At 42.5% G+C, this 16,655-nt stretch overlaps 1 protein-coding gene across 1 annotated transcript in view; it reads right to left on the bottom strand.

Moving 5' to 3' along the window:
* The window catches only part of ANKRD44 (ankyrin repeat domain 44), a 74,924-nt gene that overhangs the window by 24,010 nt on the left and 34,259 nt on the right, over positions 1-16,655 (bottom strand). Inside the window, exons 12-15 of the mRNA XM_054381513.1 lie at positions 14,724-14,792; positions 13,346-13,486; positions 10,566-10,649; positions 9,014-9,125 (exon numbers count right to left, since the gene is read on the bottom strand). Of these exons, the coding sequence (XP_054237488.1) occupies positions 9,014-9,125; positions 10,566-10,649; positions 13,346-13,486; positions 14,724-14,792 (406 nt within the window). The remainder of the gene's footprint in view (positions 1-9,013; positions 9,126-10,565; positions 10,650-13,345; positions 13,487-14,723; positions 14,793-16,655) is intronic.

The following is a 16,655-nucleotide window of genomic DNA, read 5'->3' as shown; positions in this document are numbered from 1 at the left end:
TGAGATAGAAACAAATGATAAAATGAACCTCTGTCTAACTTTGTACCAGGAAAGCACATTTTTAAATCACAGAACTATTCTTGATTGAATAATTGAGTGGTGAAGTGGCACAAGCATAAATCCAGGGGCACAAGCAATGCTGTAAGCTCTATCCATATTTGTAAATACAAATGATCTAATTGTTTTCATTTGATCAGATTACAACCAATATAGATCCTTAACCCAGTGTCTGTTTGCCTAAAATCAGGCTTTAAAAATCAGATTAATCAATGTTTGCTCCAATGTCACTCATATTCATAGGCTTATGGGTGAGCTTAAAATGAGATAAGCAAGAAGATGCTTAGGTAGACAGAGTCTGACAAAATTCATCAGTAGTTCCAGGCAACTCTTACAGTACAAAGTTTAATCACCAGTACCCGACTGGAACAGTCACCACCACACCAAGAGGACACTTACCTGGCACGTAAGAGAACAACCTTTGTCTTTAAAGATATCTACATCTCAAAACTCAAGCAGACCTCCAGGCCACCAGCTGTTCTCACATGGGACACTAATCTTCTGTTGGACCTCTTCCAGAGTATAGAGGATGGTTTCATATGAAGCCATACCAGTGCCATAGTCAGTGGGACATACAGGAGAGTCTTGCTGTGGGAGTATTTGTACAAAGCAGGACAGCTCCAAATGAGAGTGAGAGATCCACCCAGGACCAGCCAGTGTGACATGGTGGCCACTTCACAGGGTGCAGAAGTCCCATTTCTTTGTCAGTCAGGGCAGACATCTGGACCTGTAACTTTCACACTTGACTTACATATATCATGTTGCTTTCTGGCCAGAAATTCTACCTCAGAATTCCTGGAAAGCCTCAGCTTAAGGACCCTCTTCCTCAGGGAAAGTTTTGCAGGATTTAATACCCTTGTGTCAAAGGTATGGAAAGACTTTTACTTAAGGAGATTATCATTCTTGAAGCTTTTCTTTGTAGTTAGAAAATTTGAGTGCTGGTGAAATATAGTGCTGGTTAATTTCAGAAATGTGCTTTTTTTTTTTTTTGATGGTGTTTTGGCTCCTCTCCTCTCATTTGTGCCTCTACTGAGAAACACACACAAGTGCTTCTTAAATTCAGACTCACTTCAAGACATGTCATTTACATTTCCTTGCTGAACCACTTTGGAACTGGCCACAAACTTCCAGAAAACAGACAAGTGTTGGTTCCATTTCACATTTACCAAATGCAAAGTGACTTGAACATCCAGAACAGTGTCATGCCAGTCAGGTACGTGCACTTGACTCACAGCTCCTAAGACTGACTGAGGGAAAGCAACAGATTTTCTAGCCAAGCTTGAGCCTGTAAGCCACAGCAAGAGGAAAATCCAGCAAAAACAAAAGCAGCACACATGCAATTGTCTGAAGTATGCAACATGCTAATTAAAGAGTTGTGACTTCTTCTTCAGGCTTTATCAGTGTGAATACAAGGGTTTGCAAATACTGAGAAGTTTAAAGAACAATGAAAATACACAACATGCAATCATTTTTTCAGTTACTCACTATATCCAATGGAGTTTTGCTTCCAATCTAATTAAAAATGTCAATTAGAATAATGAAAGGCATAAGTATTCAAACATAATGGCAATCTGCAAATGTTTCTTGGGGGTTTTGTTTGTTGTTATTTTTCTTTTCCCTGTAGAATTAATTACACTGAAGGGAATCCTAAACCCAGACCTGGTCCTGTGTGCACCCATCTCTGTGCTATGCTCTGTCCACCTATGGATGAAACGCTCCTGAAGCAAGGAGACTGTTGCCTGCTGTCAGACACTGTCAACAGGTACCAGTGATCCTGCTTCACAAGGGAGGAGGGCAAAGAGAGAGATCAGGAGAATGTTTAAGCTACTCAATTTGACAAAATACAGATCCATGAGCGCAAAATGCACACACTGGGGAGACGTTGCCTTAGTGAAGTGAGATGGCTTTGTAAAGCCCACAGACACCAACAAACCAGCCAGGGTTTCTTTTGACAGTCTCCTCATCCAGGCAACCATCTTGCTATGTATAAATAAGCCTGATTATACCCCCAAAATCCCAGCACCCACAGCTCTCTCTGAGCTATACAGCTGCCATGTGCCACCATCAAATGCCCTTTGCATGGGATCCTTTTAAGGGAGTCAGATATTCCTCACACACTTTCATTTGACCACCACACACAGATACAGGCTCACAAACAGGGATTTATGGCAGAAGTCTGTGACCTCTTCCTAAACTGAATGAGAAAGGTCTCCTGCAGTTCTGCAATGGCCTGCTGTCAGAAGACAGCAGATGTAAATGCCTTTCCTCTCCACCCCAGCAAGATAAAAATATAAACTGACAAAAAAAAGCCAAAATCTGCTGGAGAGGCAGAAAATAAACCCCAGAGACACTAGGCGAGGCTTGTGTCCCACAAGCCAAAAGTGCCAGCAGCGTGCCAAAGCCAACGGTGAACTCCTGCACTCGTGCAGTTCACAAGCAGCAATAGCTCTCTAGCAGATAATCAAAATTATCTACTTTCCAAAACAGAAAATCTAAGCCAAAATATACTGTCCTATCCTATTGATCATTAAATCAACACTAATGCTAACACCACCAAAACATAAGTAATGGAATCAAGTTATTTCAAGCATTACGTTCCTAAGTTTCTTTTCCTTTTTTTTTAGAGCCACTGGAGTTAATGACTTTGAACTTCCTCTACTAATAAAGGAGCTTCCACATGGGAAGGCTCCCCTAGGCAGAGGTACAAATTATTCACTGCACTAAACACTATCACCATTGTTTTCTGACAAAATGCTTCCTTTAAGAGAGTGCTGGTCATGGTGACAGACAGGCACCTAGATTCTGAGCTTTCTCCTTCTATCTCCTAGATGAAGATACACTTCTCTCTTCTCCCTCTGCTTTGCTTTTGTGAGGCCCCACCTGGAGCACTGCATTCAGTTCTGATGCCCTCAGCACAAGAAGGACATGGAACTCCTAGAGTGGGTCCAGAGGAGGGCCATGAAAATGATCAGAGGGCTGGAGAAACTCCCCTTATGGAGACAGGCTGCAAGAATTTGGGCTGTTCAGCCTGAAGAAGAGGAAGCTCTGGGGAGATCTTACAGCAGCCTTCCAGTACCAGAAGGGAGCCTACAAGAAAGCTGGGGAGAGACATTTTACAAGGGCTTGTAGTAATAGGACAGAAGGGAATGGCTTTAAGCTTGAGGAGGGCAGATTTAGACTGGAGATTAGGAAGAAATTCTTTACAGTGAGGGTGGTGAGACACTGAAACAGGCTGCCTAGGGAAGTCATGCATGCCCCCTCTCTGGAGGTATTCAAGGCAGGCTGGATGAGTGGAAGGTGTCCCTGCCCACCACAGGGGGCTTGGAACTACATGAACCAGGTCCTTTCCAACCTAAATCATTCTATGAGTCTGTGAGAGAGCCCTGGGGCTGCCACTAGACAAGCACCCAAGCCAAAGGCTTTTAAACACCTATCCCAACCACACTTGCGATTCACTCTCCACCAGTGTCCCCTCCTCAGATGGAAGAATGAACAAATTCTTGTGGATAAGAGACGTATTTAATTAGCGGCAACCACAGCAAAGAGCTACAGGCTCTGTGACTTCAGTTTCTCCACAGCTTAAGTGATGGAAGTGGTAACAGCAAGTCTAACAAAAGGTGATTTCCTTCTTTTCAAACCCAGCCTCTCTTCTCACAGCACAGCCAAGATGGCCTTCTGTGCCCATCTAATTTCTGTTAACCAAAGAATAAGTTTCATTTTCTGGTGGAATAAAGAGAAGAGCAGATTAAAAGAACAAGTAACCATCAATCCTTACAGTCGGAGAAGAGAAGTCACTACAGGAGACAGGCATTTAATTCTGTTTGCCCTAACACTGCACAGAGTGCTTAACTGGCTCTCCAGAGAGAATTCTAATGTGAAACTATCATTTAAATTTCACTCTTTTCACACCAATATGGATATTCTGATAAAAGATTCTTTCAATGGAAAACAGAACCAAAAAACCCCCCCAAAACCTCCCAATGTGTTTTATCTTTTATTTAAAGCAGCTTGGCAATGTGATCAGCTCTAAACATCAGCTAGTGATCCTGACTGATACCCCTGGCTACCAATCCCCAAAGAAGTCAGTCCCAACCTAAACAAACATGAGGCTATTTTCAGGAGGAGGAGAGCAGATGGGAGTGCTTGGGAGCACACATGCCCACCATTCAGCCCTCTTGAATGGCTCCTTACAAATGGAGAAAGAATTCAAGGATCTGCTTCCACTCTTTTTAGCAACATCAGGTCATTCATTGCAGGGCAGCTACTCTTCTAATATCCCAGACAGCCTAAAGGTCCACCAGGGAAAATCTTCTGTGAGGTGGGAAAATCTTCTGTGAGTATGGTCTTAGCTTGAACATATAAACACAAATTTTACTTGTTTGGGTCAAAGAATGTGACCATTCTTCATTCTTATTTCTCCTAATTCTTATTTCCTAATTCTTATTTCTAGTATTTCCTGACTCTTATTTCTCCTCCACAAAGCAATTCCAGCCAAATTGGGCTCACAGTAAACACAGAAGTAAAAAAATGAATACATATTTTTTGCTGATTTTTTCTGTAAATCTTTGTAAAATATTTTGTAAATATTTTTTTTCCTAAACTCTATTCAAATGTGCAAATATTTTCTAATACTGAAAGCTTAAAGCCCAAATCAGGTCCCTCAGCAAAGGAAAAGTCTTCTTCTTTTAAGTGACTATGTTTATTTAGGAATAAGTTTTTTTTGGATACCTATTACAAAAAACAGAGAGGAAGAAAAAATTGATCTCAAAAGGTCTCTGGTAAGTTTAACATATTCTGGATCATGTAAATAATTCCCTAATATCTTGCTCAGGTTTAATATTGTGCATGTAGAGAAATACCAGTAACCATTACTCATAAAATTAAGTTTATTGCTGCACCCACTCTGCCTTAGTTTAGATCAGAATTAAGCCTTCATATTTTCTATGAACTCTTTTCTCTAACAGTTTTACACCCATAAAAAACTGACTGGTTCTGGGATATTTTAGATATTTTCCAGATGTTTTCATGCATCAGCTATTAATAATAAATAAAAAATATTCGCTCAAAAAACCAACAAAAAATCAAACCAAAAATCCCCCAAAACCCAGTAAAATGACAGTTAATTTAGTACTGAAAAATAATGGCTTTATTTCAGTAATTCTGCCTGAAAATCTCTCCTTCAGGATGGAAGGGATTGGAAGTATTTGAGAAGGAGAATTCTCCCTGTCAGAGTTCCTGTGATACAGAGCAGTGGTTCAAAGTTAGCACTTTGAGGAAAGACCTCAAGTGGTTTCTTATTGTGTGAATCAAACCAATATGAAGTTCCTTCCTGCCTATCTACTGGCACATTTACATTGGAATTTGTGGTGCTAGGTTCCCACTCTTCCTTGACTAAAGGCAACTATAGCATCACAGAATTGTTTTGGTTAGAAAAGACCTCTAAGATCATCGAGTCCAACCATCAACCTAACACCACTCTGGCCATTAAACCACGTCCCAAAGTGCCATGTCCACATATTTCTTGAACATCTCCAGGGATGGGGACTCCACCACCTCCCTGGGCAGTCCGTTCCAATGCCTGACCTACTCTACTCTTTCAGCAAATAATTTTTTCCTAATACCCAATTTAAACCTCCCCTGGCACAATTTGAGGTCTCCCCTCAGCCTCCTTTTCTCCAGACTCCCCAGCTCCCTCAGTCACTCCTCACCAGATCTATTCTTCAGCTTTGTTGCCCTTCTCCAGACACACTGCAGCACTTCAAAGTCCTTCTTGTAGTGAGAGGCCCAAAACAGTATTTGCGATGTGGTCTGAGTACAGGGGGACAATCACTTCCCTGGTCCTGCTGGTCACACTATTCCTGATCCAGGCCATGATGCTGTTGGCCTTCTTGGCCATCTGAGCACACTGCTGGCTCATGTTCAGCCTGCTGCCAAACCGGCACTAAAAATTCTGTGAATCTTATCTGCCTCTCCATTAGCACTGAAGACAAGAAAAACGGCAAGAAAAACGTATTTCCAGTATCAACCACTAAACCAACCAAGAACTTCTCAGGAACAGTCAGCTCTTCTCATCCACCTACTCTGCACAGCAACCCAACCAAGTCAATCTGCAGCATTAGTTGGGATCAGTGAGAGCCTGGCAGAACTCAGGAGAGAGAAGCGAGGTCAAAAAGGTGGCCTATTTTCTGGATCTCTGTGGATTTAGTGTCTGAAACTGATAAACAGAAAGCTTGAGGACTCGGATAGCGTTTGACGACTTACTCTTCTCTCTGCTGTGTGGAAAAGAGGAGGCCTCTGGATCAAAGTCATGCCCAGAATCAATTAAACAGTAGTGGACACTTTGTTCAGTTATGAATAACCAGAGCAGTCAATGGACTATGACTGCAAAGGCAGTGCCTGTATCAATTAATCACCACGATGAACTACACATTTATTGCACTCAAGTAATTCATTACAGCTAAGGGAGAAGCACTCAGGTGAACAAAATAGAACCACCTTCTGACAGTGGGTGCAAAGGTGCCGAGTCCTGGTCCCACTGTTCATAGAGCACACATGCTTTCTGGTACAGAGCTTTTGTATTCCAGAGAGAAGACAAGCTGCTGTTCATCCCCAAACACTGACAATGCCCTGGGGCCACAGATCTTTCAGGCAGACACCTGAGCACTTGCCTGTGGTCCTTCACATACAAGGGGCCAACATTTGTAGCAGTTTTCTTTCACCAGTGTACACAGAGCAGCTGTGTGACCATGACTCTGCAAAGAATGCTTGACCTTAGGTTTCTCTACTGCAGCTGTAGGCACAAACTTGAGAAGACTGATATGGAAAAGCATGGAGTTTCTCTGTCTGAATATAGAACACTTGCTTCGTAGCTGTCTCTAGCCCAGTTTGCCTTTCACCTTCCAAAACTAAAACAGAACATCTCTGATGTGCACTGCTTTCCCAGCTCTTCCTTTTGTCTAAGCAACACCACTGCTCAATAGCAGAACACTGTCTGCAACTGGTATGGTGCCAAAAACACACACAGCAATGAGCAGAAGAGAAGGGATCTTATTGCCACTGGCACACATGGACTGTGATAAGAAGGCTGACAGAGGAGAATTCCCCAGTGAAGACTGCATTATAGAAACCTCTGCTCACACAAGTCATGCCAGAATCTAGAGGTAAGACAGGTCAGGTTGCAATACACATCGCTGGGGCCACACAAACCCAGGCTTGTGCACAGCACAGAGGACACCACTCTATATACACCCTGCAAATGCCAGCATTTGCCTTTGTTCCAAATGGACAGCAGGCTCAGCAGAAGATTCCTTCATCCCTTCAGGCAGAATCACAAGAGATCAGCTCTAGGAGAAGGTGCTAGACAAGGAGAGGCCAAGCTGACTGCCACAAGCACTGAAGGAGCAATGATATTTTGTGTGTCCTAAATATACATGCTTGCAGGTGGAAGCCTAAGAGCCTCAAAATCCCACTTGAAATTGCGCCCCAGGGCTGGCCTGGTGCAATGAGAGGTCACAGTTTCATAGCTGTGGTGATCCTGCCATGGGCCAGCAGCCTTAATTCTCTTGTGGTGGCCATAACTGACAGCACTGGTAAACATCCTGTGAGAGCAGCATGCACTGTACAGAGCCCTTTCTCAATAACGAAGCACTTTGACTCTTCAACAAAGAAAGAAAAAACCAAGCAACACAAACCACCACACTGCACACAGTGTTCTTACTACAGCCAGAATATCTGCACAATATCCTAATGATAGCATTTTCAAAATCAAGAAGAGGCTGCTTGTATATGCCACAATGAGGTTAGATAGAATGCTGTACAGTGAGTAGATCACTTAACATTCATCTTCATGATATTTGTCTTTACAGGTCACAAACTTCTATAAATCTATATTAAACATCTCTTGAATCCAATTTTTGCTGAAAAATTTGTGGCTTCTTATGAGAAAACAATTTCTAATTATTCAGGTGAAGGATATCAATAATCCAGTATCAACAGCCAAAGCCTCAGTTCCACTGCAGGCCAGGTTAATCTTGATTAGGAAAGCTTTCTGAGTGCTGCTGTTGTTTTACTGAGGAACACAGGCACTGAAGGTATGCAGCTGACAAAAGCTGTTTGCTTTTGGGGACTATTTACTCACAGTTTGCAAGTCAGATAATGTGCCAGCTGCAGAAGGCACATACACCATCACACACTGGGAACCATGCTGTATTGCTGGCACAAATGCAGACAACATTTAAGCACCAGCTTGATGAACAAGGACTGGATTTGCCAAGATTAACATGTTTTTAAGATTCAAACTAGTTGCATCACACCTCAAATACTCGGTTCCGTTTTGGGGCCTTCACACCAAGAAGGGCACCGAGGTGCTGGAGCAGGTCCAGAGAAGGGCAACGAAGCCGGCAAAGGGTCTGGAGAACAGTTATAGTGAGGAGCAGCTGAGGGAACTGGGGTTGTTTAGTCAGGAGGAGACTTTGGGAACACCTTCTGGCTCTCTCCAACTCCTTGAAAGGACGCTGAAGCCAAATGGGGATTGGTGTCTTCTCCCAAGAAACAAGTGAGAGGACAAAAGGAAATGGCCTGAAGCTGCACCAGGGGAGGTTTAGGTTGGACACGAGAAAGAATTTCTTCCTTAAAAGGGTTATCAAAGCTAGGCCTAGACCGCTGAGGGCCTGGAATGGTTTACAAGCTGTGAAGATCTGGTGCTAAAGGACATGGTTCAGTGGCGACCTGGCAGTGCTGGGTTAACTGTTGGACTTGATGATCTTGAAGACCTCTTCCAACCAAAACTCTTCTATGATTCTACATATTTGAGTTAACTGCACCATACTGCATGTTTTCACAGATTTGGGAATATCCAAAGAACTCAAACAGTACCCATCAGGGGAAGTTCCTAACACCACAGTACACACATCATGTAAGAGCAGCTTAAAGCCCTCCAAGGTGTCTGAGCACTCACCAGTTCCAAACACTGCCGGTGCCCATATGCAGCAGCATAATGCACGGTGTTGTACCCCTCTTTGTCTTGGATGGATGGATTGGCATCATTTTGTAGGAGGAACTCTAGACACCTGTGGACAATTCAGTGGTTTAAATGAGAGCTCACAATAATATCATACTTAGCAGAGTTATCTGTTATTTATAATAACCTGATATATTTAACAGGTCTCTCTCACTGCAGCTAGGAGCAGCATTGACAACTGGCTGTTCATTTCTAGCAGCACCTCAAACCACTCATGAGCTTCCTTCTTTTCACCAACAGCTTCCTACATCCACCATTTTTAAAAAGAGAAAAATCTCTATTCATCTTTGAGGATCTTCTTTATAAAGAACGATCTTCAAGCCAGTCTTTGCTACTCTAGACCACAACACCATTTCCTATTACAAAGATGGAAAAAACCCTACACGACTCTGTCCCACGATGTAACAGTCTAGAATTGCTACTACTGCACAGAAAAACTCTTTAGATCCAACCTCTGGTCTCCATGCCTGCACTGTGGCAAGGTGAAACATAAAGGCTTTAAATATACATATATATTTTTTCATCTTTGTTGGCCTTTTAAAATTTTTTTTATCATTTGGTTTTCAAAGCAAACTTTATCCTCTGTATAATGCTGATTGCTTTTACGGGCTGGAGGGGACAGGGCTGGAGCACCTCTCCTATGGAGACAGACTGAAAGAGTTGGGGCTATTCAGTCTGGAGAAGAGAAGACTCTGAGGAGACCTTATTGTGGCCTCCCAGCACCTGAAAAGGGCCTACAGGAAAGCTGGTGAGGAACTTTTTAGGGTGTCAGGTAGGGGCGAGGGGGAGTAGAGGGAGTGGAGCAAAACTAGAAGTGGGTAGATTCAGATTGGATATTAGGAAGAAGTTCTTCACCATGAGGGTGGTGAGACACTGGAACAGGTTGCCCAGAGAGGTGTTAGAAGCCCTGTCCCTGGAAGTTTTTAAGGCCAGGCTGGATGGGGCTCTGAGCAACCTGATCTAGTGTAAAGTGTCCCATGGCAGGTGGGTTGGAACTACATGATCCTTGAGGTCCCTCCCAACCCTGACAATTCTGTGATTCTATGATCATTTTGTTACCAGTACTTTCTTCCATGGCTTGTAATTTGTAGTGAATGTAAGGCTGTTGTGTGAAAAAAAAAAGAGGGGGATTTTGAAAGCCAGAAAGATCATGAAGCTGCTAGATGGAGACATCAAGCTGAGTAAATAAATAGAGGAAGCCAGTGGCTACATCTTTCTCCCACGCACATGCTCAGAGCAGAGCATTCAGGTAAGCCAGTGTGTGATGCTAAAGACTTCTTACATTGCTGAAGCAGCACATTTTCTAACCACAGCAGCAAGCACAGAAACAGCAATATTAGGGAATATGTATACAGAGAAGAGCATGGAGCAGTTTAGTTCAGGTTAGTCCTCACTGAAGCCAAGCACTGTGTTTAGCAGAGCAAAAGCAGAGCATTAACTGGCAGTCTCCAGGATTGGAGTCTAACTGCTTTATTGACACCAAACTTACAGTGCAGCTTCTTTTTCCTTCATCTCACTGGCTCTTTCAAGTTCTTCAGCATTTTCATGGGAGTTACCTAAAATATTCTTTCTTCTTAGCATAGAGGACAGAAAAATGCAACTTATTTTCAAAACATCACTCGAGTGACTTTGATTCAGTCTGCCACACATCCCCACTCTCCACTTCAAGGAGCTGACCTCCACCAGCCAACAGTAAGGGTTACCCAAGTTGTGAGAGCACAGCATGAGTCTGCAGCTAGCTAAGTTTTGCAAGAAATGGAGATAACTACAACATGGTAGTTTACTGTCCTGCAAGTCAATGCCCAAAAATACCAACCCTCTAGAAAATTCTGGTTTCTATCAGAAACAGTTTGATCATCACTTTCTAGAGTCCTTCCATTTCTCCCACATCCAATGCTGTGTGTTTTGCTTCCTTTGCAGAGAGGAAGCCAGGAATTACTACAGTTTGCTTCTTTCTATAGTAACCTGCTGATTCTTCTATAAGTATTTAAAAATTAGAGATGCTTTAATCACAGGAAACCGATCTATCTCTTCATACTCCTGCACACCCAGATCATTCCTGGCCCCTCTGCTTCCCAGCTGGAGGGATGGCAAATGAAAGACTATGATCTGTGATCTTACAATCACAAGCTTGTGGTTATGATCTTTCTTGGCCACCACGGGTAACACAGAATACATTTACAAAGTGTTGCCACCACGGATTAGTGGTTTGAAAGGCTTGTAGGAGGAGAGTTTGCTGATCTCAATCCCAATATAACATGCAAATTCCAGACTGGATTCTGCACAGTGCAGAACAGGATGTTCTTTCTTTAACATGAAATTTCTCATCTGTAATATCAAGATCTGATGTTCTTCCTTGTGGGTGCTAGCAACAACCTTGTTCTAGAAACCCAGGGTGTGCCTCATGTCCACTGTCTCAGAGAAAACGGAACTGTTACTAAAACAACTGCCCTGAACGCTAACATTGTAAACTCATAGACAGCACTCATGTGCTATGCTGATGTTTTACCTGCATCAGCTTCCAGTTAAGTACAAATCAGTGAGATCACAAAGTAAGATGCCCTGGACAAAGTAGGTGATGACATGAAGAAACAGAAACTGCCATCATCCATTTAAGAAAAACACTGCTGTGATTTCCAGTGCAGGAAAAGGTACTTTCTGAATACCACAAGCAACAACTGTTCCAAAAAACGGCTATGCAGTAGTGCAACCCTGCTGCAACAAGCACACCAAGACTTCTGCCTCCTCGTGAACTGCCCACAGCCAAAGGTCAATAATTATGAATACTCTTTAGACTGACCTTGCCTGCCCTGGGGAGTTTTCTACCATTCATTAGGAAAAAAAAAAAAAAAAACCAAACCAAAACAACCAACAAACAACTGATCTATAAAAAACACAGACTGCAAATAGTATGTAACAAGGCTTCTTCCAGAACATATCTGACTGGAAAATTTAATGACAAGACATCATCACCACATCAGAATCAATTTAGGTTTGGAGCGTGAGAGCAAATAAAGGCCACACATTCCTGCCAACATTCAGAATGTGACTAAATTAACCTTCTTTTCTTTTTTATGATTAGTGATGGAAGTAGATACATCCTGAAGTTAACCAAGAGCTTATTTGCTAAGCTTATTTAATGCAGGAACTTCACTGACAAAGAGCCAAAAGCTGAAAAACACACACAAACCACCGTTCTCAACAGCCTGAGTAACACCTCACCCTGGCAAGGCAGAACTAGGAACAGCCAGCGGTGAAAGCCTTCCTACAAGCCAAGCCCACACCTTTCAAGATCCTACTACCTTCTTGCCCAACACCGTTCAGGTTTGAGGTGACAGGGAGGACATTTTTATACCAGTATTATCACAGAAGCTACCATGGCACTGGTATGGCATCCAAACCTCTACCATATAATTAAAATGAAGTTTTTCTGCAGTGGCTTTGAGGTGGCATTCTGCTGGGAATGAGCCAGATGTATTTTTACCAGACCTCACTGTACAAGAAGCCAATAAAAATAGTTCCTTAGTGTTTGAAAGAATGAAACACAGAGACATAGGATGACCTGAAATAAATACAGGCACCTAACAGTTTTAAGAGAGCACTAACAGGATAATTGAGCCTGGTTTATACAGTATAAGATTGCCAAAATGTGCAGCTATGTGGGAATAATACTTGCAGTTGCTAACCACAAGATTTCTAAGCATCACAGCTGACATCTCCCCTCTTCACAAGAACAGCACTGTGTCCTGCCAAAGGATATTTCACAGGTCTCTCTCTCTTAAAGTCTCTAAAAAGCAACCTGTTTCCACAAGGATGAGCATTTTTATCATCTACAACAGTGAGGAGAGACCGAGGAGTAGATCTAGCACATCTTCTCAGCCAGATGTCTGTGTCAGTGTAGCCCACCTAAGAAAACCTCCCCTTCTGCTGTCTCTTGCTCCAGCCCTTCTGACAGACTTGCAAAGTAGATACAGAAAATTACTCTTGTGAGGAAAATGGAAGACAAAATGTTGTAAAAATAGTTCAGTAGGACAGGGTGACTGTGAAACTTTGTGACATCAACCGAAGAGCTGAAATGCTCTATCAGCTGGGGATTTGGCTTCCAGTCAGAGCATCTCACAGCATGAAGTTCCACAGACATCTGAGAGAAATTCCTTTGCTAGAGGGATGACTTTCTTTTGGCTCGAGTGACACAGCATCATGAAGAGAAGAGAATGGCAATAATTCAGCAGAACACTTGACAGCAGGAATACAAACAGGCGTTCTTACTTTCGGTCCATGTCAGAAGCAGCAGCATAGTGCAAGGGGGTGCGTCCCCAGTCATCTGCTTCGTTAATATTGGCTCCTGTTGTCACCAGTGTCTCAATGCAGTGGAAATGACAATTTGCAGCTGCATAGTGCAAAGGTATCCTGGAACATAAGTGACAATTTGTTACTTCATATTCCAATATGCACCACTGAGGACAACGATGATTTAACTGCTGCATTCCGACAAATTTCCAGCAGCCTTATGTTCCTGAGACCCAAAGCAAAGCAATGGGAATTTAACCAACATGGTGCTAACAGAAAGTTTTGGTGCTCCTAAGAAGTGTTAACAGGATACAGATCATCAGTCTGGGTCTTGCAAAGCACCTCTTTCCAGCAAGAGCTGCTGCTGGTGCTCTGTAGGCACAATCCAGTTGGGAGACAGAGCAAAGCACGGTGTGCCTCCCAGCATCTCTATTAACTGGCATAGCAACACTTCATATAGGGGAGAGACTTTTGGGAAGCAGGTCAAGCAGCAGCAAACCTCCCACAGAATCATAGAATATTAGGGGTTGGAAGGGACCTCTGGAGATCATTGAGTCCGATCCTGCTGCCAAAGCAGGATCACCTAGAGCAGGTCACAACAGGAATGCATCCAGGCAGGTTTTGAAAGTCTTCAGAGAAGGAGACTCCACAACCTCTCTGGGCAGCCTGCTCCAGGGCTGTCTCCCTCACTGTAAAGAAATTTCTCCTACGCTGAGGTGGAACCTCACGTGTTCCAGCTCATACCCATTGTTCCTTGTCCTGTCACTGGACACCATCAAAAAGAGCCTGGCACCTTCACCTTGACACCCACCCCTCAGATATTTATAGACATTGATAAGATTGCCCCTCAGCCTTCTCCTCTCAAGGCTCAACAGCCCCAGGTCTCTCAGTCTTTCTTCATAGAAGAGATGTTCGACTCCCTTTAATCTTCCTTGTAGCTATCAGTTGGACTCTCTGCATCATGACCTAGGTGCTGTCTTGGGCACACAAGTGCAAGAATTTAGGCAATAAGGGAAAAAAAACAAAAAACAACAACAACCACCCACCAAAACAACAACAAAACCAAACCAAAACAAACAAAATCACACACACAAAAAAACCACCACCAACAAAAAAGCAACTGGTATTTTAAACCCAGAAACCTCCAGAGAGTGTGATGCTTTTGAAGTAGTTAATGAAGTCTGCATCTCCCTGTCTGGCCTAGAGCTGCAGCAGCAAGGGGTCTGTAGGGCAGGCCACATCTCTGCTTTATTTACTGCCCATTTTCAGAGAACATCTGATTTCCAGACTGAGGTGGTCTTTCCTCCTTGCCTGCTAGATACTTTTCTTTTCCAAAGGAGCTGCATCGTTTACCTACCTCCCGCATTTGTCCTTCTTATTAAAATCTGCTCCACTGCTTTGCAAGAGTTTTATACATTCAACATTACTGCAAAGAGAAGTAAAGAAGACATGAACAAAACTGAAGTTTACATCTGTGTTGCCCCTGCCACCCCCCAAGGAAACAGTTATTCTGACTATTTTTTGCATTATTTGTCATGCAAAACCAGGCATCAGCCAACCCCAACATGAAATTCAATCAAAATTAAAACAAAGGTTTAAACAACTATATTTCCCTTTACATTAGAAACCTCAAATTCCCTTCTGCAGAAGGAAAAAAATATAATTAATTTATCAAAGAGAGCACAGTCAATGTGATCTGGAATCCAGTGCCTACTGAGTTCAGCTGTACTTCAACGCTCCCCACACTGAACTGGGATTTGATGGGAACTTTAAAATGAAGTTGTTGCTGACTTATAAAATGCCAGGCAAGATGACAGAGGTGACATTTAATGAAAGCCACCCCCCATCCAGCAAAACATTCAACAGTAAGCTCACTGCTCAAATCCTGTTTACTTAGTGAGATTTAATCACAGTATTTGTTTGGGGTTTATTCTTGGATGGTTTGTTTAGGTTTATTCTCATCTGATTTGTTGACTATTGGTAGATTCAAACATGTCTCTCAGTGCTTTGCTGAATAAAAGCACAGCTGTTTAAAGTGACTGTCAGATCAATATTGCATTTATGAGCTGGGCTCCATTGCTTTGTAGTTGTTGAAAAAATTCATCCCATCATAGCTGTCTCTTTACCTTCTTTAAAGCCAGGTGACCTTCAATGAATAATAAGCCAGCTAAATTCTCACATCTTTTTTAATTCCAGCCCATAAATGAATGACTCCAAGCCAGAAAACAACTTTCCAAGACTCCTTGTCTTTCAGGGGGGCAATAAATCACTTGTGTGCACCCCCATCAGATGAGCAGGCCTCTGAAGGATATTCTTTCCCTGCAGCTCCCATTAATGTAATGGGAGTAACAGATACATGTCAAGAAAAAAAAAAAATTAAAAAAGGAATGCTCTTTGCATAGCTCCAGCAAAAAATCCAGACTGGATGCAATATCCTGGTACATGATCATCCCTGTTCTAAATTGCCATTGCACTAAACAGCTGTGGAACATTTGCCACAGCCTCCTAAAAATAAACACACTTGTTAGTGATGACAATTGTAGTAAAGCACGGGAAAAAAAAAGACGCTTTATTTTCATGAGCCACTTTTGCTTCTCCTCTTTAGGGCATTCAGGTTGTTTCTACTGTTCTTTTGGAGGGCAGTCTTTATTGAAGAGGCAGCATCTGAACTATACTGTAATAATGTCCCTCCAAACAATAGTCATACCTCCTCTATTAATGTCAGACAAGTCTCAAGAAGACTAATACCAGAAGAACAATAAAAGCAGTATTTGGATCGATTTTAGTAGGTGTTTTTCTAACAACAAAGATGGTGTAATATACATCTTGGTCCACTGGGGAAAAACAAAACAAAAAAATTCTAAAAAGACTGCCAAGTATTTTGCTGTGGATGACTATTTCTCCTTGCTATAACTACAGAAAATCTAAGCTGTTTTCTGAGCCAAAGCTCCATTTCAGCTGTTTTCTGAGACATAAAGTACTCAACAGAAGAGTCAAAATGCTAGCCAAATGTTTCCTCCTTTTGCTAGGTTAACTTCACAGCATGCCAGTGACAATTAACTGGAAATATTTAAACTAGATGGAGGATACATTTACAGCCTTAGCTGACGCATTTCAGTTTCCATTTGTTCTGTTTGCAGTCTTCCAGCACTTATCAGGAATGAAGCACCCTGAGAGAACAAGTCTTTTGACTTTCTTGTTGGGAGGTTGGTTGGTTGGGGGTTGGGTTTTTAGTTTTGGTTTGGTTTGTTGGATTTTCTTTCAGAAACTTTAAAACTTGGCACCTGAA

Source organism: Indicator indicator, chromosome 5 (genome assembly GCF_027791375.1).
Source record: "Indicator indicator isolate 239-I01 chromosome 5, UM_Iind_1.1, whole genome shotgun sequence".
Lineage (NCBI taxonomy): Eukaryota > Metazoa > Chordata > Aves > Piciformes > Indicatoridae > Indicator > Indicator indicator.
The sequence above is the reverse complement of the archived record's forward strand: the minus strand, read 5'-3'. Positions and strand labels throughout refer to the sequence as shown.